Source organism: Clarias gariepinus, chromosome 20 (genome assembly GCF_024256425.1).
Source record: "Clarias gariepinus isolate MV-2021 ecotype Netherlands chromosome 20, CGAR_prim_01v2, whole genome shotgun sequence".
Lineage (NCBI taxonomy): Eukaryota > Metazoa > Chordata > Actinopteri > Siluriformes > Clariidae > Clarias > Clarias gariepinus.
In genome coordinates, this window is record NC_071119.1 from 10346944 (window position 1) to 10370687 (window position 23744).

Sequence of the window (23744 nt, forward strand, 5' to 3'; positions counted from 1 at the left end):
AATGTGTCCTGCTCTTCCACACTGCCAACACTGCATGTCTTGAGTATTTGGACCCATTTGTCCTGGAGCGTTCATTCTGAACTGTTGTCTTCTTGGTTGCTGTTGATATGGTCCCCTTTGTCCCCTGCCTACAAAAGGTCTGGGGGCTTGTCCTTGCCACCTCATGGGTGGATTTTGTCTTTGTTGGTTTCCAGGATGTACATATGTTAGAGGGGCATTAGCTGCTGCTGGTTGTCGTGTTTGTTGCGCTGTCTGATTTTCAGGTACCATTACCGCTGCTTGGACTTGACCCCTACTTTTTTCCTTTTCCTTTTTCTTTGCAGCTGCGAATTCTCCCAGTTGTATTTTGTGTAACTGGGTTGCAATTGACTCAGCAGTTTCTTTGGCCTCCCTCTTCTTTTGTCGATGTTGGTCTACATAATGTACAATGTGTGCTTGGAATGTTTCCCATGGTAGGGTATTTAATCCCACTACTCCTTCCAGGGCTGCTTGGACTTCTTGAGGCATGCATTTTTTCAGCATCATTCGGAATAGGCTCTTACTTGTATCTGTTTGATCCCAGGAACCTCCAGTTTCTTCTCTCCATTTGGCTTGGAAGTTATTGATGAACTTTACAGCATTTTCATCTTCTCCCAGTTTCACTAATTCTAGCTTTCCTGGATCCATTTTAGTAGGGTAAGCTTTTCTTAGGGCATCCCATATTCTGTTTCTGAGAGGCCCAAATGCTAGGGTATCTCCTCTATTCTGTCCTGTTAATGTATGCAGATTAGCTTCATCCAGTAGTTCTGTGGTTTTCACTTTCCCAATGGTTTGTGCTAGAATAGCTTTTACATCTCCCAGTGCTAGGAGGTGTCCAGTGGTTTTCTCTTCAAACTGTGTTATCCATCTTTGTGCTCCATTGCATAGATCTGGTAGTTGATTAGCCAGGCCTGTCATGTCCATGAATGACCATGGTACATACTGGTACTGATTTCCTTTTTCCACGAGTGGGTAATGTCCAAACGAAGTGTGGTCCTGTGAGTTGGACATGTGTTGTCCAGTATAGCGAGTTTGTCCTTCATTTTCTCCTTCATCAGGCCAGGTCGAGAGTACCTCCCATCTTAATGGTCTTTCTGATGTAGATAGTTTTGTAGCGGCTTTTTTCTTTTGTGAATCCTTTATGCGTTTTTCAATTCGGTTTTCTATTTGACTGATTGCTTCGTCAAGGGCGTCACTGTCGTCATCTTCTTCCATTGCATTGGAATCTTGCTGCTGGTATTCGCTTCTGCATTGATTACCACGTCGTGGTGTGCTGTCTCTTTCCAGGTCCTCTCCTCTCCATCTCTCGAGGGACAGCTTTTCTTTGTGGTGTTCCATCATCCTTCTTTTAGATGTAGCTTGTTGTTCATTCCTGTGTCCCTTTATTTCTGACAGGAATTGCGCATTTCGTTCTTTCAGTCTTTTCATTTCTTTTCCACTGTTTTGTAGTTCACATGGTTCTGTTTCTTCAACCTGTCTGTTCATCCGCTCAGAATCACATGACGTCACTTTTATCTGTCCCGTCACACGTCCTTCAAATCCCCATGCTCCTCCATTTTGTTCTTGCAACTCTAGTTGTGGGTACATTCCTCTATCCGTCTGTTGCATGTGTTCCTCAGTGTATGGTGGTGGTCTCTCTAGTTCTAAGCTTGTTTTCTCTGTTCTACCCTTGTGAGTACTTCTTTCATTTTCGAACCATTCTACAATTTCTAACTTTTGTTTTAATTTAGCTTCTCCCTTGCTGCCCTTTTCTTTACTGGTATGTCTAAGCATTTCTTTTACTTCTTTACAACATTCTTCATTAAAGGTTCCCTCTTTAGGCCATTGCAACTCTCCTGATGTCCTGTCATGCCATTTCATCATGCATTTTCTAATGTATTTTTCATCTTCTTTATGTTTAGCTATAATTACGTCTACAGGTGTCGCTGGCTTTGGCCACGCACCTTTGCGGCAGAACAGCTTCCCCATCACACACTTCTGTCCTGATTTATAATGTAGATTCTTGTGTCTCTTTTCTCTATTTTTTACTATAGTTCTCTTGCTATGTGTTTTATGACCGCTGCCGATTTTCGACAACTGTCTTTTCTCTTTATATTTTTTAAGCATTAATTTTCCACTGGCATCTATATCAGAGGCGTAACGACTTTGTCAAGGGTCTGAAAAATTATTCTCCCGTCTGGTCCAAAAGGTACTATCATAAATTCACTATTGTTGTCAACCACCCACGTACGACTTAGCACTGCCGGACTTGTCTGTGTTCCTGTTAATCTATACCTTTTTACTTTTCGTCCGTCTGTACCTTTTTCTAAATACAATATATCAAACCCTGGGTGTGTTTGCAGCAGCAAAATGAGCGGGGTTAAACTAGGAGGTCCTTCTATTCCTCTAAATTCTGTTGTGGTATTTATTACTTTCAAACGAACCTCTTTAGGGACTAGGCCAAGGAAATGACTCATATCTTCATTCTAAAATATGATGTAACAATTAATGTGTGCGTGTCACAGTTAAGCTCTAACACATCAGGTATTAGCGAAAGCCTAAGCGTCCACTCTCCCTTATCACACTTTTTTACTAAAAGTAGATCCTTTCCTGGATTTTTCAACAACCATCTATTTGTTCCACTCTGATCTGATTCCGAAATTCTAAACTCCCGTTCACATTTAGTTAAAACTCCTTCTTCACTTATCTGCTCATCCCAGTTAATCTCTCTAACTTCACTTATCATCTGATATCCTCTATATGTTTTAGCCACTATCTATTACTATTAGTATTGTGTCGTCGACTACACAACACGTAAAAGTACCTTTTATATCTTATTTGAAACTAAACTAATATATTACGTAAATGTACACTAGTTCAAAAATTATTATTTTATAATACTACTATGCTGACTTATTCAACACCCGTACCACTTTCGTGTCACAGTGAAGCTTATGTCACAGAGGAAGTTTATGTCACAGTGAGCTTACAGTGATGTATGATAGCGCATCACAGTTTACATCACAGACAAGACTTATGTCACAGTCACAGATTACATCACAGACAAGACTCATGTCACAGTAAGCTCTATGTCACAGTAAGCTCTGTCTAGCAATGTGTACTATTACTTTAATATTATATTATTGTTAATTAAGTCAAGTCAAAAAAATCTCTACTGCCGTATCTCTTATTATATTATAGTTTACACATACACATAACTTCAACAAAAGGCTTCACACATAAATATAACACTCACACACAGTTAAAAGCCACACATACAAAACATATAACACACGGAACAAGCGCTTTAAAACCAATTCAGAATTTTAAGTACTCTACAATAAAACAATTTATTACACAACACAACCTGGGCCCAGAAAACTTCAATACCACCTGTAGGAATTTTCAAAATTGCAATCGCTTTTATGTTCCCTAGCGATACCTCACACAAGTAGGTTCTAGCCCTAGGACTCGAGATTACAACACAACCATCTACAGGACTTTTTCACAATAAAACCTAAAAAATAACACCTGGCTGCACTCGCGTCTCAGAACGGTGAGTCACCTATATGTTCTGTGCCTGACGGCGGACTCAGGAATTTTCCACCTGCCACGTCTGGAGCCTCAGCTCCTACTTAGTGTATTGCAGGACTTTTTCGTGGGTCCAGCCCCACTGGTTGGCGATTCCTCGTCAGGTCTCGACCTAACACAGTGGCGTTACCTCACTTATCACACAACGTATAAAATTATAAAATGTATATAAAGCAAAAATCACACGACAAACATTAAACACATGGAGATCTCCTAATGTGTCGTTACTTCATCCAGTCTTTTTATGTTAAATAAACATAGCAATTTATTTATCAATCAATTTATCAATTTTGGCAACTTTAAAATTATTGTGTTCAATATACCTTAGGAGTTACCCCCTCTGGCTGGAACACGCACACTAACAGACCATGAACTTCTAATGCAGAAATTTGATCAAACAGGTTTTCTGCTTACCTTTTTTTATGCCGGCACAAGTTGATGGTCTGTCAGCCCACGGTGGTCCCAGGTCCCCGGAGGGGCCCTCCGTGAAGGCAATCGCAGTCGGAGGTCACCAAGAACTGTGGTGGATTTTTTAGTCTCCCCACAGCGAAGTTGCCCTAATTTAGAATACTAAACAAATACTGTAACTGTAGTAAAAGAAATCAAAGAAAAACTTCAGACTCCGTGCAGATCTAGATGAAGTAAGGATAAGTTTTATTGCAGCAACAAAACAAAGTGAGCCAGCCCTGAAAATGCTTAGGATGTGACTCCAAGCATCGCCAAGAAACAGACTGCTTTAACTGTGACATGGGTACTTCTTTTATACAATTTCAAAGGGGCGGAGCACTCACCTAGCCCCCTCCTTTGTAATATTTTTTTATTTCTTATCAAACAATTTTTTATCCAATAAAAATACATTTTTCTATACTACGTCATATACCTCATCATCTGACTCCACCTCCTACTGATATTATTTTCCATTATAACTTCACTTTTCTTATTCAACTTAAAAAATATAGGGCGGCGCTTACGCCAACTATAAATTCTTGGTACTTCCGGTTTGCTCTACAGTTTTCAAGACACAGGCCATGGGTAAGCATCTTCTTCACATTATTTTTAACTATTTGTCTTATTTTATCAATTTTGTTGTATTTACGTATTTTTTATTTTGTTTCTTATAGCTAATCGCATCTGCACGAATAATCATTGCGTCCCTCCAATCGACTCGGACAGCGAGAGCAGTCCGGCTCACAGCCCTACTGACTACACTCCTACTGAACCTGTCAGGGACCGGGCCCCGGTGAGTTTTGCTGAGGATGAGCCCGAGCCATCTGGATCGCTATTACAGTTTCTAGAGGAGACAGGGCTTACTTTTCGTAAAACGGATGACTCCAAACCTGGTCCTTCTAAAAGACCTCGTGTGGATAGCCCTTATCCATTTTCTTTTAGGCCCGTACGGCCCGAGTCTACTACTCCGGCTCCGTCGGTCCTAAAACCTGTTTGTCATGTTAATGATGGTACCCAGACCGATTCTAAAGTGTCTGTTGGCACCCAAACAGATTCTATTCCCGCGCCTATGCCAATTCTAAATCGCGGTGTTTTTGTTCCTCTCACTGATCTTCAAATTGGTTTTGTCCTGCCTCAAAAGAGGTCAGATACTTGAATTTTATGCATTTTATTATGCTATTGATGCTTACCCAGGCCCCCTATGTTTTGTACTTTTATTTTGGGCCTTAAACTTTGTATCTTTATGTTTCTTACTATGTAGATGCACATACTATTGTATTTCTGTGTCTACTCTTATTAAATCTTTTATTCATAACTGTGTGTGTGTGTGTGTATTTTTTTGATTTGACATGTTGCATGTGTATCCAGTGCCTGTTACATCATAGTAAGGTCTGCTGAACTTGTGTTGTCTAGGTTACTATGACATCATGTGCATCTTATATCTAAGATGGCTGCAAGTCTAAGGTTTGTTAGGTACATACCAATCCGTTTTACTGTTTTACTATGACATCACACTGTCCCTGCCTTAACTCTGTTATCCTCACCTCACCTCTATAAGTCTTAACCAAAGTACAAATATTCTTAATTAAAATATGCTTACAGAATGATGGTCAGTGGCATGATTCTAATGAGGTGTTTACTCCTAATCCTTCCCAGAAGTTGCCGCAGTAAGTGCAACAGCAGCAGCAACAACAACAACAACAGGAATATAGTCCTAATCCTTGTTCAGGGATGTAGGTGGAAGTATATGATGCATAGGGAATGCCCGCAGAGTTACAGCTTTGTACTTTGTACTGTTTAGGAGGTACAGTTTAGTAGTAACTTTGTAGGTTAATGAGTTGCCATTTATAGAATTATGTATAGATGGTTCCGTATTCTCTTTCTTGGTGGATACGGGAGCTACAATGTCGTCTTTGGGTCAGGCTTATAAGGGGCTGCTCTCGAATAAAAGTATCAGCTCTGTGGGAATTGAAGGGGTTGCTCAACAAACTGATTTCACTCCTCAGTTAACTGTAACATATTCTTTAGATAAGGGAATTCTCTCACCGTTTTGTCTGTATGCCTGATTTAATGTGCTTGTCTGGCGTGAAACCTACTGTTGAAGTGCCTGATTCAGTTCCTTTTTCCCACCTCAGAAATATGTGTGTAAATAATTGCTTCCTTTCTTCACAGAACAACTCTCTTCCTGCTGCCCTTGAATGCGTGCCAAGCAGTCTGTGGACTGAACACAAGGACGGGGTGGGGTTAGTACACTGCATTCCCTATGAAGCTAAATTAAAGCACTTGTAACCTGTGTACATCAAACAATATCCACTCTCCGAGGCCAAGGCCTTGGTAATAGATGAAATTTTAAGCCCACTGTTCAAGCAGGGTGTTGTTAAACCATGTGTAAGTTCTTATAACACACCTGTTAATCCAGTATCGCAACCTGATGGTAGAAAGATATTTACACAAGATTTGAAGATAATGACAAATTTTCCCTGTTGCACCTGTCGTGCCTAATGAGCTGTCCATTTTCTCGTCTATACCTTGTCATTATTCACATTTTTCTGTTATTGACCTTTGCTCTGCCTTCTTCAGTGTTCTTGTGGAAGAGTGGACACAGCCATTGTTCGCCTTGACCCACAGGGAGCATCAGTTCACCTGGTCTCGTCTTCTGCAGTGTTTATTGACTCGCGTACTGTTTTCTCTTCCTGTAGTAAGAGATGCACTTGGTGATCTAACTCTCTCCACTTATTCTGTTGTCCTATTGCACGCCGATGATTTACTGGTGTCCGCCGCTTCGCCTGCTGTCTGCTAAAAAGCCATCATTTGTCTCCTGGCACAGAAGGGTTTCAAGGTATCAAAGACTAAATTACAGTTTTGCAGAGACACTGTAAAATACCTGGGTTTTGAACTCTCCCAAGGCCAAAGAAGGCTCTCAAAGGAACGAATTCAGGTCATCCTCGACACTAAACGTCCCAGCACTAAACATGCTCTCATGGCTTTCATGGCTTTTCTCATGGGTTTTTTTTTTCTAGAGTCATCAGTGAATTCTTGACTGCTCATTCTAAAAAACAACGCACCAGGACAGCCATCTCACACAATGATCCACTCCAACAGCCTCTGACATGGACTGCTGACATGATTGAGGCAGAGCAGGAAATGAAAAAGGCCCTCCAGCGCTGGGCTTGCCTAACTATCAAAAACCATTCTATACACCTGTGAGCATGGGGCACCGCTTCTGCTGTATCTGCACAGGAGCAGGGGGGCAATCAAGACCATGTGCTTTCTTATCTAAAAACTTTAGATACTGTGGGTACAAGTGATGCGGTGATGGTACAAGATGCTGAGAAGATTGTTCTCTCTCATCCTTTAATTTTGTATTGTCAACATCAGGTTAAACAAGTGCTACAGAACCTTCAAACACAACACATGACAGCTCAGAGACGGTCTGGGAATGAGATTATCCTTTGTTTTACAAGTAACTTAGAGATAAAATCCACCTCTTTTTTTTGACACCCTTGGATATGCTCTGGCATGCTTGATTAATACAAAGGACGACATGCTAGTCCTGTACAGTAGATACAGATCATTACTGTTGCTCAGAGATTGTTCACTCCACTAGTATATGTCCTGATCTGTCTTCTCCCCATCAACAAATGGTGACACTCTGTTTGTAAATGGTTCTTGTTTAAAACCGTATATATATTAAAGCCAGATATAGTCGTTTAAGCTTACTCTCTTCCTTTCTCGTCTGCTCAGGCAGCTGATCTCTTTCCTCTAACCCGTGCATCTGTTCTTTCTGAAGGAAAAGATGTCACTATATACACTGATTCTCGTTATGCTTTTGGTATCGCTCACGACTTCGGCCGCATCTAACAATCCATGGGTTTTCGTTCTTCTGAGGGTAAGCCTATTTCTCATTCTTCTTTTGTCTAGGATTTAATAGCCGCATGCCATCTCCCTCATACTCTTACTATTGTAAAAACTAAGGCTCATTCCGGTGGCTCTGTGGAAGTGCGAGGTAATTCGCTAGCTGATTGTATTGCAAAAGAAGCGGCCCAAAACTAGCTTTTTGATGCCCGATTTAGATTTATTGTCTTTACAAACTTCAGCCACACTGAATGATTGTTCTTTTTGGCAAGCTCAGGGTGTCTATGTTGCTTCTGATGGTTTATGGTATTGTGCTGATGGTCGTTTGTGCCTGCCGTCTCATTGTTAAGGAAGATATGAAAAAAACCTTTTTGTATAGCTAACATGCTTGGAACAATGAATTCATTGATATCTAGATGCTTTGTGGGTGCCCAGAGTAACATAATAAAGATTTTAGGTAAAGACAAACGTCTTCTGTTATCTACTGCTCCGTTTGCAAAGTGGCGTATTGATTTTACGCATACTGTACTGTATGCCTGCATGGGGCACATTCAGGTCTCTTTTGGTTTTGTTTGACAAGTTTTCTAGATGGGTGGAAGCTTTCCCGTGTACTCGAGAGCATGGTGGTGACCCAAGTCCTAGCAAAAGAAATAATACCTCATTATAGCGCGTCTCATGATATTGACTCAGATTGACAAAGGAACACCTTTTACATCACAGGGAGACAGGCACAGATGGTCAGGTAATTTGTGTAAATATCTTTCACTGTCCTGGCATTTTCACATTCCTTATCATCCACAGTCATCAGGTATAGTAGAAAGAACAAATAGGACACTTAAAGAAAAATTTACTAAAGCATTGCAAACTATAGGGAGTAAAAACTTGATTTGTTATCTGCTTATTCTAGCTGAAATGAGAATGACACTAGGAATGACGTGCACATGTCACCACATGAATTTATATTTGGCAGAACCTTTTCTGTGCCATGAAGGAAATGCAAACCCGCGATAGAAACAACTGATCTTAATGTACATATTGCTGAATATTCTGCTGCTCTAATAGATATTCTAACTAAACATTATGAACAAATTGCTCATGTGGCTCTAATACCCTCAACAAAACCCACACATCCTTTCAATGTGGAAGATACTGTTCTAGTAAAAATCTCTGATCCCCAGAATACTGGAAAATTGTTAATATGACGGACCAGCAGAAATAATTGCAATCACTCGTATTGCTGTCCTGCGTGAGATCAAAAGACAAATAAATGCTTGTGTATTATTTTATCTCTTTCTCTGTGCTTTTTTGTTTCCTAGACTAAAGATGTGCTGCAGTGATGACAAACCTGTGACGTGACCTAGAGGAGGTGACGTGACACAGAGCGATTGTCTTGTGTACTACACTTCTTCTATTAGTGTACCATTCCTGGTGGTGTCTTAGCGCCTCGTGAGGTGGGACGAGTGCAAATTGGTCATGCCTGCACTCTGAGCACTGTAGCGTCAAGAAAGACAATAGTTCTCCACTCGTACTTACTGTATTTATGAGTCAGACCTGTTGTGTGTTTCTGGTCCGTACATTCTTCAGGTTATGTTCCTGTGCCGCGTCTAATGACTTACTATCCGCCGGCAACTTCTTATAAATAAAAGGAGGGACTTGTAGGGAATATTTCACTTCTAGTATGTTTCATGATATTATTTTTGCATGAGAACAGAGTGTTTTCTTTCCCTGACCTCGACACACTGCGCTATGTACAATGTCTATGTTCAATCTATGTAAAACTGCTGAAGGCTCATAATTGCAGAACTGTTCCCAAGCTACTTTTCTTCTCCACGTTATCTTTTATAAACATTAAAGACCAGCTGTACCCACTCCTTTACTTTTTGTGTGTGTCTGTGTGCATATTTATACTCTCTGTCTTCCACAATAAACTTTGAACATCTCAGTGAGCACTGACTTGTGTGTTTCATTGAGGGGTTCAGACGAGAAAAGCAGAATACAGGATGATCACTGTAAAATTTCATGTCTGAGCCTGTCAGTTAAGCCTGCTCCAATGAGTACAAAGTCACTAGCAGCCCCTTTCAAGTCTCAGAAGGTAAATGTTCCAAACAAAAGTTTAAATTAATTTCATATTTCATATATATATATATATATATATATATATATATATATATACAGTGGTGTGAAAAACTATTTGCCCCCTTTCTGATTTCTTATTCTTTTGCATGTTTGCCACACAAAATGTTTCTGATCATCAAACACATTTAACTATTAGTCAAAGATAACACAAGTAAATACAAAATGCAGTTTTTAAATGATGGTTTTTATTATTTAGGGAGAAAAAAAATCCAAACCTACATGGCCCTGTGTGAAAAAGTAATTGCCCCCTGAACCTAATAACTGGTTGGGCCACCCTTAGCAGCAATAACTGCAATCAAGCGTTTGCGATAACTTGCAACAAGTCTTTTACAGCGCTCTGGAGGAATTTTGGCCCACTCATCTTTGCAGAATTGTTGTAATTAAGCTTTATTTGAGGGTTTTCTAGCATGAACCGCCTTTTTAAGGTCATGCCACAACATCTCAATAGGATTCAGGTCAGGACTTTGACTAGGCCACTCCAAAGTCTTCATTTTGTTTTTCTTCAGCCATTCAGAGGTGAATTTGCTGGTGTGTTTTGGGTCATTGTCCTGCTGCAGCACCCAAGATCGCTTCAGCTTGAGTTGACGAACAGATGGCCGGACATTCTCCTTCAGGATTTTTTGGTAGACAGTAGAATTCATGGTTCCATCTATCACAGCAAGCCTTCCAGGTCCTGAAGCAGCAAAACAACCCCAGACCATCACACTACCACCACCATATTTTACTGTTGGTATGATGTTCTTTTTTTGAAATGCTGTGTTACTTTTACGCCAGATGTAACGGGACACGCACCGTCCAAAAAGTTCAACTTTTGTCTCGTTGGTCCACAAGGTATTTTCCCAAAAGTCTTGGCAATCATTAAGATGTTTTTTAGCAAAATTGGGACGAGCCATAATGTTCTTTTTGCTTAAAAGTGGTTTGCGCCTTGGAAATCTGCCATGCAGGCCGTTTCTGCCCAGTCTCTTTCTTATGGTGGAGTCGTGAACACTGACCTTAATTGAGGCAAGTGAGGCCTGCAGTTCTTTAGATGTTGTCCTGGGGTCTTTTGTGGCCTCTCGGATGAGTTGTCTCTGCGCTCTTGGGGTAATTTTGGTCAGCCGGCCACTCCTGGGAGGGTTCACCACTGTTCCATGTTTTTGCCATTTGTGGATAATGGCTCTCACTGTGGTTCGCTGGAGTCCCAAAGCTTTAGAAATGGCTTTATAACCTTTACCAGACTGATAGATCTCAATTACTTTTGTTCTCATTTGTTCCTGAATTTCTTTGGATCTTGGCATGATGTCTAGCTTTTGAGGTGCTTTTGGTCTACTTCTCTGTGTCAGGTAGCTCCTATTTAAGTGATTTCTTGATTGAAACAGGAGTGGCAGTAATCAGGCCTGGGGGTGACTACAGAAATTGAACTCAGGTGTGATAAACCACAGTTAAGTTATTTTTTAACAAGGGGGGCAATCACTTTTTCACACAGGGCTATGTAGATTTGGAGTTTTTTTTTCTCCCTTAATAACGTAAACCTTCATTTAAAAACTGCATTTTGTGTTCAATTATGTTATCTTTGACTAATAGTTAAAGGTTTTTGATGAGCAGAAACATTTAAGTCTGACAAACATGCAAAAGAATAAGAAATCAGGAAGGGGGCAAATAGTTTTTCACACCACTGTATATACACACATACAGGGGTTGGACTATGGAACTAAAACACCTGGTTTTAGACCACAATAATTCATTAGTAAGGTGTAGGGCCACCCTTTGCGGCCAATACAGCATCAGTTCGTCTTGGGAAAGACATATTTAAGTCCTGCACAGTGGCCAGAGGGATTTTGATCCATTATTCTTGCAAAATTGTGACCAGGTCACTACGTAATGCTGGTGGAGGAAAACATTTTCCGACTCGTTCCTTCAAAATACCCCAAAGTGGCTCAATAATATTTAGATCTGGTGACTGTAAATTTTCATGCTCATTAAACCACTCTGTCATCAGTCTTGCTGTGTGCATTATCATCCTGACATATGGCACTGCCTTCAGGATACAATGTTTGAACCACTGGGTGCACACAGTCCCAAGACCATTAAACCCGACGTTTGACATTGGTACGAGTGACCGAAGTGTGTGTAAAGTGAATGAAGCAGGGGTCTTACAGTATCACACAGCCTTGTGGTTATCCAGTACCCAGGCTGAGAGCTGATAAGGTGGGTAGGCCTACTCTGACCCTCTGTGTACGTCCTTTATATTTTACAAAAGAAGAAAAAATAAAAAAAGAAAAGGCACCAGGAGAAAGAAAGTGAAAGGCAGACTGAGATAGGGATGGAAAGAAAGAAAGAAGGAAAGGAAGAAAGATCAAGGCGATGGAGGTAATGGAAAGGAAGGAACAGTAAGTAGGCATGGCCAGAGCTCCTGTTACTAACCACTGGGTGGAGAAAATACCTTGACAATGTCTGCATCATGTCAGAATGCATTATTCAACTGAAAAAGGACTTGTTAGTTAGTGAATACCTTTGCCATAAGGGGAAGTAAAAACATTCTTCAAGAATGGTTTGAGGAACAGTGGAAATCTCGGGTTATGAGTAACGCAGTTTACGAGTGTTCTGCAAGACGAGCAAAGATTTCTTTTAGAAATTTTGACTTAAAAAACGAGCATTGTCTTGGATAACGAGTACCGAGTATCATGTATCATGCATGCAAACAATTTTTGTTTTGATGCCGAGCGTCACGTGACCACAACTGAACCAATGGTTTTTCTCTCTTGTGCGCTGCAGAATTGTGGGTAATAATCTCCCCTGCTGGGTCTTAGTGCTCGTCTCTTACTGGTATAATCAACATCCGTGCACACGTGTACTGTTTACTATAACACTGTGAAACATAAAATACGTAAGACATGATGTATTTTGTGTTTGTAAGCGCTTGTGTACAGCTCGTGTGTACTGTTTCTTATAAGCAAAAGCAAGCCTCATTAGAGGGTAAAAATCTATTTTCTCTCTCCCTCTCTGTATCAGCCTGTCATTAGTCATTATGTGTGTGTACACACACACACACACACACACACACACTCTCTCTCTCACCTTTACATCTGTGAGATGGAGTCTTTGTCTCTCCCCAGTTTACCTCCTTTTGCCTCAGAGCAGGCACTAGGAAAGGGGAAAAGGGAGAAAGTCAAAAAGGCAGCCTTAGACACTGAAGAGAATTCACTACTGGTAGAAAACATCATTTTCTCTAGTCTTTATTTTCCTTTTACTAAAATGTTTCTTTTGTTTTATTTGTGTGTTCATCTGTAACATTTTGTAATATTTAAGTAGTATTTGTTTTAAGCAGAAAGATACTCCAGTGAAGGCAAAGAAGCAAAAAATAAAAAAATAAATAAATAAATTCAGTTCAGCAAAAAATAATGGGCTCCATTAAAGGAAGCTGCTCCATTGGTGTGGGAAGGTGTGCTGTGGATAAGGTGAGCAGTCACTTTAAAATATTCCCGGTTTTGTGTTGCACTAGGCTTTGTTTTTATGACATTTTAACTTTTACTCGGATTTTCAAGAAATTGCCTTGTTTCTAGTTTGTATGTCACATTTTATCAATGCATTTCAGGGACTTTTAATTTAATTCAGTTTACTGAGAATCAATAGATGGTAAAGAGATAGAGATAGAGAGGCTGAAAAAGCGATTTAAAATCTAGAGGAAAACTGGAAATATGAGAGGAGCTATAGCAGAGACGGAACTAAACAAATGGAAAGGTGAGTGTTGAAAGAGAAATAAAATAGTGTCATAAAATAGACCATGGTTCTTAATATGAATTAGACATAGAATGAAGGCTGTTGTTGGAAACATAATCATGACTTAGCCAAACAATTTTTTTTTCTTTACTCCGTCTGCCGATAGCTTTTGCTATTCTTTTGCCACTATCAGCAACACACGTGGCAATATTTTTAGTTATTCAAATTTGGCTGGGTGCTTAATAACCTTTTTGTTTTTTTGGCGTGTAATAGACTTGGATATTATATTTTTGCTTAGTTTCGTTAAACCATATTTTTTTTAAAAAGTTTGTTAGACCTATGTATTCATTGGTTAGCGTGACATTTGTTTTTTTCTGTTTTTATGATTCGTCACCCAACCTTGTTTGACTAGACTGGTATATTTCTGCAAGCCACTGTAACTGGCACCTATTTATAATATTCAACATAAAGTACCTAGTAAATATTTTATGTTTCTCTCTGCTTTTTGACAGAGATGCATAATCTTTTGCATGATTTGAAAAGTTTTGGAAGACTTGAAGAAGCACCCTGTGCAGGTCAGAGAGTGTACTTCAGATCCTTCTCCTGAGGACACCACCAGCCAAGAGAATGCAAGCAGAAATGAGCAGGTATGCTCTCAGAATTGATTGCTCTTATCTAAATCCATTGTTTGTTTATTATTAGGACTCAGACTTCATTTTCATTGAACATGAGTTGAGGATAAAAAAAACTCTTTATATTAGAATCAATAATATGAACTATAAGAAATGTACAAATTTTTCATGGTGGTATTTGGCCGCAAAGCCACAAACTCGGTATGTGACATCAAGGGGGCTCTCCCAAGCACTGAGAAACGATGGTTTTTGTTTCTCCTGCATTGACTTTTAAAATGCTTGAAATACATTTTCATTTGATATATACAACCACAATAAATAGTATTGCCGAAGATTTTAAGCATTAGAAATGCTGTAAGGATTTTTTTCATTCAGATCCAATTGCAATGCAGAAAAATGTAAACATTTTTATCGCAATACATTTTTGTTCAGTTTATGTAATTTAATATGCTTTTTGCTTTAAGGAATTTTATCATACTTCCATAGAGTAGTGATACAGACTTCACATTTAAGATTTTTCATTAAGTTTTCCTATATTTTATGAGATTATTAAAAGGATTGTGAGAGGTTCGGAAGATCCCAGGTTCAAACCCCACAACCACCAAGTTGCCCTTAACCCTCAATTGCTCAGATGCATAATGAGATAAAAATGTAAGTTGCTCTGGATAAAAGTGTCTGCCAAATGCCAAAACAAGGGTAAGGGTATTCTTCTCTTTCAGCAACAGCTGTACCTCCTTTGTCATCCAGGGTTTGCCACATACACAATCCATCCCAAAGGTGCACTATGAAGCCAGTCAAGTTCTTCCACATCAAACTTTTTTGGACCTTACTTAGTTGGGCTCGGCCCCTTACTTTCAGTGAAAGGGACTCTTAATGCTTCAGCATACCAAGATATTTTGGACAATTTCATTCTTCCAACTTTCTGGGAACAGTTTGGGAACAGCCTCTCCCTGTTTTAACATGACTGCGCAACAGTGCACCAAGCAGGGTCCAGCAGTGGTCGCTGTAAACTGTAGCTAACTGTATTCTTTGTGTCAAGGACATGTTGGACAAAAAAATTAAAAAGTTTCAAAGTAAGGAAGCTGACCTCATGACAGAAAACTACAATGATATAATCAAGTTCATTCAAGGTCAAGATTTCATGCTACAAATTCAGCAGATTCCAACCTGTCTGCTAATTTTCATGAGTTTTTAAGTATGTTAAGACCCTCAAAAAGCCCCAAAATAATAGTCCGTGTCCCAATTAACCTGCATTTTACTTTTGAAAAGAATTGTGACACAGCAGTGTTTCCGTTAGTGTGTGTGTGTAAAGGCAAGAGAATGTGGGAGGAGACACTCACTCTCTAATGAACTATGAACACTCTCACACTAACGGAATCATTGCAATCGGACAAAGAGAGTGAAACAGGATCTTTAACAAGGAACCACATGTGCGTTAAAAGACGTGTGTGAAAGGACACATGCTAATTTTGATTATGCTAATTGATTAACGAATGGATAGTTTGAATTAATTATCTTCTAATGGTTGTTTCCCATTCAATTTTCATACTTTTTGACATTAAATGCCAGCGTTACACACAATTTTAAATTGCTTAAAATACTAATGTTTTAGATCTCTGTCCATTGTTTAACAGAAGAAATAAATTATCATATTTATTTTTTACAGAACTGTAGTTTTTTGAATGATTTTCCTGCTCTCCACATAGGATCTATTTGTACTTCAATAGCATGTTACATACTGTAAAGACTAATCAATAATTTATGTGAGTAAAGAACCAGCTTAAAGATAAAAAAAGAGACAGAGTTATAGATGACATATCTCTCAACACTTTTTACATTTAAAGCTAACAGCCACCATTTATATGTTAAAAGGTTTGACATTTGAATGCAAGCAAATAATATTAACATTAAGTGTCAATAAGCTAAATTTTATACAACCGGAAATTAGGTAAATTAGGAAAGTTAATATAAAAAAAGGCACTGGAAGTGCTCAGGTGTTGGAGGGTTAAATCATTAAAGTGAGGAAAAGTGAGAGGGTAGCAGTCTCCATCATATGAATCCACTCAGCTGTTCTGAAAAAGTATAGCCTACTTAATTCTAATACTTAACTCCAAAGTGTTAAAAAATTAAATACATAAATAGATAGGAAATTATGAAATAAATAACTCTATGAATAAATAAGACACAGATATATAATATGGGAATGATATTGTGAAATACTGGAACACATAAAAAAAAGCTTATTATTGTGAAATATGTTGCATTCTGCTATCTAAATCTAGTGCGTAATAAAGTACTCCCAGCCATTTGCGTTGGGCAGCAAGAAAGCTCATCGTCTCTCCAATTTCCTTCCTATCGGTGAAAAACGCAAGAATATTTCATGGTCATTATTTTTCCCAATAACAGAGATGACTGCAGAGGCTTTTATTTAATTCCAGCTGTTTTTTTCCCAAAATGTCATTTTTTCAAAGTCAGTCTTTAATTCAAAATCACGTTTTTCCCCGATGGACTATTTATTTCATAATGCGACTTTTCAATCTGTCACTGCATGCGCCTCAACCTGTTGTCGCTCCTCGCTCACTCCGTAGGCTCCCTACGTAGGCTGTGCAAGTGCGCGAAGGGACGGGGCCCCTATGTCGGGCCGGCTGGCGATAATTAATGTTAACGGATCTCGAGCTTTCTCCGCGTTAAAAATCCCCAGATCCCCCCCCCTCCTCCCTCCTTTAACCCCTCTCCATCCCCGTTTTTTTCTAAATAAAATCACCCCTGCGCAAAGAATGAAACCGTTAGAACATCAAATATAAAACTACAAAGCTCTCCAACGACTGATTAAAGTGCATGCTCAATAACTGATGCTGCCGTACTATATAATATATAATAACGTAATGTTATTGACTTTAGTAACTGTAATCAAATTGCATGCCTCTAAAGTGTAACGCGTTACGTTACTGCGTTATCAGGAAAAGTAATTAGATTACAGTAACACGTTATACACAACTCTGCTGCCCCTACATCATGCCCCATATAGTGATCACTCCCTCCTACAATCTCTCATGCGCTGCTGAGACACTTACTGCATCATCTCCAGGTCCAAGTCTCTGATCAAGATTCTCGATTATGAAATAATAATAATAATAATAATAATAATAAATTAATTCTTCATTATTTGTGTATTCTGATCGGCTCGTAAATTAATTTACCTGCATGGATTTCTGGGTCCTGAAGTGAAGCTTTCATCTGTTCCATCTTTGATTCAGTCCTCGTCAATTACTTCGCCTGTAATTTCTGGCATTTGCCAACTAAGGCTTCATTCTCTTCCTTACTCTGCACTAGGCTGACCTTACCGTGTCACCTAATATATTATCTTGAGGTCTCCAGTCCCCTCTGTAGTTTGAGAACAATTTAAGGAAGTCTTCAACTTCTTCGTTCCCCCCATGTACAGTATGGCTTGTGGGTCACTCCTTTTTTGCGCTCTCTCTCTCTCTCTCTCTCTCTCTCTGAGAGCTCCGCTGGGAGTGAGTGGGCGTACTATCTCAGACGTTACTTTATTTACCTTTTCTAAAAAAAGGAAAGAACTTTCTAATTAATTTAATATCGTGCAAGGAGCTCACCAAACCTCTCTGAGTCTGAGGTTTCGGCGTGGAGCATCAGAAAGCATCGCGTTCGCGAGCTCCAAAACTTTGATCACCCTAACCCGCCAGCACGGGATTGCAAAACAAAGTTCGTCATGGTGACCAGGGACGGTCACAGCTCGGGTGGGGGCAGTGTGGCGTGGGCGGGGCGGCGGCTGACGACCAGCATGCCTTGCGGGGATGTCGGTGTGTTCACCCTGATGGGGAAGGGTGTTTGGGTTAGTGGCTTCGGCCCTGTTTGTGTGTGTGGGGGTGTGACGTGTGAAATGTGTTCTGGTTCAGGCTGAAGCTTAATTGGATGTAGGTTCCTGAGTGAAGGTGCTGTTCATGCTATACTGCTGTGTGCCTAATAAAGTACTCCCAGCCATTGCGTTGGGCAGCAAATAAGCTCACTCGTCTCTCCAGCATTCTTTCCGGCGTAAAAACGCTACAGTATAGAATGTGAATGTGTATGATTCAAAATGGTTAGATAGTCCCTGATGAGCAAGCCGAGGGCGACAGTGGCAAGAAAATACTCCCTGAGATGGCATTAGGAAGAAACCTTGAGAGGAACCAGACTCAACTGGGAACCCATCCTCATTTGGGTGAAACAGAGAGCAGAAATTAACCTGCATCCATGCTTTGTGTTAGGTGGCAGGCAGTTCAGCATAACAGTTGATGACAGGAACGACATGTGTAGCTTGACAGAGACAGTTATCTTTTGCTTAATTATTGAGGAGATTTGTGCTCCCTCCCTTAACATCAATGGTGCAAGAGATGGCATAAAGAAAGCTGTACTTCCTCTACAGGAAACATACAGTGACAATAACAATGCGACAGATTTGGGATACGAGTGGAATGAACACCTGTATTAAGTCACCTCACCTCCACTAGTGGAGAAGTGGCAGTTTTTTTCTAAAAAAGAAATATATATATATATATATATATATATATATATATATATATATATATACTCCTAAATGCTCTAAAGTAGAAGAAATCTAATAAATATAGATTATTAAAAGTTATTAAATTGATATTATTAAAAGTTAGAACTGATTTCGAAAAGTTTTTCATAAAGTACATTAATAAAAAAAAGTACGTCAAATATATAATTAAAGATTTTAAGTATTTAAGTGCGCGAAGGGACGAGGCCCCCATGTCGGGCCGGCTGGTGATAATTAATGTTAACGAATCTCGAGCTTTCTCCGCGTTAAAAATCTTTAGCTTTTTCTCCCTTCCTCCCTGCTTTAACCCTTCTCCATCCCCGTTTTTTTTCTAAATAAAATCACCCCTTTTCCCATAAGACCTCGCCTCGAGTCCGTGTGTCGGTGCCGCCCGTGCGAAAAGAGTGAAACCATTACAACATCAAATGTAAAACTACAAAGCTCTCCAACGACTGATTAATGTGCATGCTCAATAACTGATGCTGCCGCGCAAACTGCGCATTTTAAATGCATTTTTAAACACTACATTTAACGTAATGTTATTGACTTTAGTAACTGTAATCAAATTGCATGCCTCTAAAGTGTAACGCGTTACATTACTGCGTTATCAGGAAAAGTAATTAGATTACAGTAACACGTTATACACAACTCTGCTGCCCCTACATCATGCCCCATATAGTGATCACTCCCTCCTACAATCTCTCATGCGCTGCTGAGACACTTACTGCATCATCTCCAGGTCCATGTCTCTGATCAAGATTCTCGATTATGAAATAATAATAATAATAATAATAATAATAATAAATTAATTCTTCATTATTTGTGTATTCTGATCGGCTCGTAAATTAATTTACCTGCATGGATTTCTGGGTCCTGAAGTGAAGCTTTCATCTGTTCCATCTTTGATTCAGTCCTCGTCAATTACTTCGCCTGTAATTTCTGGCATTTGCCAACTAAGGCTTCATTCTCTTCCTTCCTCTGCACTAGGCTGACCTTACCGTGTCACCTAATATATTATCTTGAGGTCTCCAGTCCCCTCTGTAGTTTGAGAACAATTTAAGGAAGTCTTCAACTTCCTTTTTATCTTCGTTCCCCACATGTACAGTATGGCTTGTGGGTCACTCCTTTTTTGCGCGCTCTCTCTCTCTCTCTCTCTCTCTCTCTCTCTCTGAGTCTGTCCGCGGGGGAAGTGGTCCGACATGAGCATGTCCTAGCCGAATCCAGGATCAACAGCGCGGTCGTGCTTTTCCTAAGCACCGTGGAAAAGGCGACATAGCTGGTGGTAAACGGCATAGACATACAGTAGCAGGGTCCCACTACAGTGTACTTCCCCTGTCAACACTATCCAAAAAGGTGACTATCCCTGTCTAATATCCCTGTCTATGACCTTGTTGAAAAAACTAGTGTTTTCAATTTAAAAAAAATCTCAATCAGCTGCAAATCTGACCGGTTAAACACATGATGAAGTTTAGAAGATTTACGTATATGATCCTGAACAGTAACACTACAGAACTAAAGTGCACCCTAACCTTTAAAATCGATAAATTTGATTATGGTATCTAAATGGTTTGGATGTGGAAGACAGGGCACCTGGTACGTGCTTGTCCGTGTGATAGAGCGAGGGAGGAAAGACAGCAGAACATTCCGTGCAGGCCAGGAAAATGAGAAAAGTAAACAGAAAACCAGCAAGAACACCACATCTGAGGAAGACACTGAGGAGGTCAGCACACCATCCACTGAAAACGTCTCCTGAACTAAGAGTGGTATGACCAGTGAAATCACGTCTACACACCCACAAGAAACATGGAGCGAAATGGTGAGTACCATTAATTCTTCTGTTACCGCATTACTGTCCCAACCCGACCAACACACCACAACTGTAGAGACTGATCTCACTGACTCAGTGTCCAACACACATGAAAGTGTCTTGAGTAACATAGACTCAAAGATGGAATGTGATAACAAGAATATTTTTATGGAAAACTGAACAAGCTTTGTTCAAAACACCAGGAAAAACAGACATTTAGGGAAAATATTCAGACAACAAGAGAATGGCAAAAAAAAAGCTGGCTGGCTGGAAAGGAAACGAGTACAATGCAGAGGAAATTATTTTCTCTCTGAAAACAAACAAAAGAAAAAGTGAATATATTGGACTATTTCACTGATGCAAAAAGACTACTGGAGACACTAAGGCAATCAATAAGCGAATTCAAGAAACCAGAAATTACAGAGCAAGAAAAATCATGCTAAACTAAATTTGCTTTAGATCTTTTTTCTGTACGATTAACTGATTTGGTATGTTATTCAATTCAGTTCAATTCAGTTTTATTTGTATAGCACTTTAAACAATTGTTATTGTCGCAAAGCATCTTTACACAATCAAAAGAATTATTTAGGTTTGTATAGAATGTTAATGTGTATGATTCAAAATGGTTAGATAGTCCCTGATGTGACACCGGCAAGGAAATACTCCCTAAGATGGCATTAGGACGAAACCTTGAGAGGAACCGGACTCAACTGGGAACCCATCCTCATTTGGGTGAAACAGAGAGCAGGTATTGATCTGCATCCATGCTGTGTGTTAGGTGGCAGGCAGTTCAGCATAACAGTTGATGAAAGGAACGACATGTGTAGCTTGACAGAGACAGAGTTATCTTTTGCTTAATTATGGAGGAGATTTGTGCTCCCTCCCTAAAAATCAGAGATGGCAAAAAGAAAGCTGTACTTCCTCTACTGGAAATATACAGTGACAACAAAAATGCGACAGATTTGGGATACGAGTGGAATGGAACACCTGTATTAAGTCACCTCACCTCCACTAGTGGAGAAGTAGCAGTTTTATTCAAAAAAAAAAAAAAATTACTCCTAAATACTCCTTTTTTTTTATTTGTTTGTTTATTTATGGGGCCCTGTCTCTGTCTTTGTTTATATTGCTTTTATACAAATGTTCCACATAGACCATTTATTATGAACAGATTATGATTTGGTTCTTCATTTATTAGTTATTTTCCTCCACACATATCCTTCCGTGACTGGTAGAATGAACTACTGTAATCACAACTGGTGGAGCTGGCAAGCGACCATTAGTGACCAACAGTGCAATTAACAAAAGTGAAAGCAATTTAAATTCTTCTGGTTACTAAAAGGTGAGACGAATAAAACATGGAGGTGGTAAACAGTCCTGTAAATCTTGTATTTCTTTTTATATTTCCACTTATTCCCCTTCAGAATATCAGCCCTGTTAACTTACCTGTCCAGATGTTGAAACCAAATTGCATTAGGTACAAAGCTAGTGTGTTAGTGTGTATAATACCTTGTATCACACACCAAGTAGTGCCCTTCTTTTCTTTGAGAGAGGGATTCGGGATTCAGGCTTGTGTTAGGTAGCTTTTTTTATCCCCCCGAAGGGTAAGTACCACAACACGAAGGCAGTTCAGAAGCAATTATTAAGCACACAAAAAGTGCTGTTTAAGATGGCATAACATTATCAGATTTCCCGCTAAACTGCAACTGTAACTGGTTGAATGTGCATTTTGGCAAGAAAATCTTTTCTTTTTAGTACTGCGGACCATCTGAAACTATTTTTGTCCATGCATTTTTTTTTGTTGTCCATTTTGTCCATACTGTAACAGACAGTTAGTGTATTTCATGATTGTAGAACACCTTGAATGCAAAGGTGAGCAGTCTTCCTGTCTTTCAGCGCGGTATTTAATTCGCCATCACAGAGGAAGGATTGAGGCAAAGTGTGTGTTTTTCGATAAATTGTTATATATGCATCAGTGCAGTCCTTTCTCATAAATACAGTTTACAAAATGTCATGAGGGATTAATCAGTTAAATCTTCGCTGTGTTCACCCTCATCACACTAGCTGTTTCCTCTAGTGAAAATTAAGCCCTTAATACATCCTTTATGAACCTCTATCTATCTAAACGTCAGTAAGACAAATGAGTTGGTAGTGGACTTCAGCACCAAGGGGAGAGGAACTACCAGACCCCCGTCATCAACGAGAGCCCAGTGGAGAGAGTGGACAGCTTCAAATACCTCGGTGTTCACATCACGCAGGACCTGTCATGGTCCTGTAACATCAACACCGTGGTGAAAAAGGCCAGACAGCGTCTCTACCACCTCCGACGCTTGAGAGACTTTAGACTGCCCTCCAAGGTGCTCAGGAACTTTTACTCCTGCACCATAGAGAGCATCCTGACGGGAAACATTACGACCTGGTTTGGAAACAGCACCATGCAGGACAGACGAGCTCTACAGAGGGTGGTGCTATCAGCTGAGCGCATCATCCGCACCGAGCTCCCTGACCTGCACTTGATCTACAGCAAGCGGTGCTGGACCAAGGCCAGGAAGATTGTGAAGGACCTCAGCCATCCCAACAATGGACTGTTCTCTCTGTTGAGGTCAGGAAAGTGATTCCGCTCCCTGAAGGCCAACACAGATAGACTGAGGAGGAGCTTCTTCCCGCAGGCGATACAGTCTCTCAATCACAATCACACCACCACACAGTACTGACCCACACATATGGTTTTTACACACACACTGGACATTCTGGACATTTCTGGACATTTGTTTACACTATTGGCCACTGCACAACTACACTTCGTGGTCATCAAATCAAATCAAATCACATTAAATCACTTCAGCACAAATCACTTTAAGCATATTTGCACTGCACTTTTAATATGTGGATTGCATAACCATGGACATAACCATTCTTTTATTACCATTTATTCGGCTGCTCTTATTGTTTTACATTTTTTCATATATTTTCCATTTATTTTCTATATTGTGTATTTTGTGTACAGATATTTAATTTTTAACTT

General features: G+C 39.7%; 2 protein-coding genes across 2 annotated transcripts in view; one reads left to right on the forward strand and one right to left on the reverse strand.

Moving 5' to 3' along the window:
- The window catches only part of LOC128508321 (CD209 antigen-like protein E), a 34044-nt gene extending 15971 nt beyond the window's left edge, over positions 1 to 18073 (reverse strand). Inside the window, exons 1-2 of the mRNA XM_053479596.1 lie at positions 17558 to 18073; positions 13084 to 13149 (exon numbers count right to left, since the gene is read on the reverse strand). Coding sequence (XP_053335571.1) covers positions 13084 to 13149; positions 17558 to 17603 — 112 coding nt within the window. The 5' untranslated portion in view covers positions 17604 to 18073. The remainder of the gene's footprint in view (positions 1 to 13083; positions 13150 to 17557) is intronic.
- Positions 1 to 23744, forward strand: part of LOC128508315 (C-type lectin domain family 4 member M-like) — a 324096-nt gene that overhangs the window by 93690 nt on the left and 206662 nt on the right. The gene's annotated exons all lie outside the window — the stretch shown is intronic.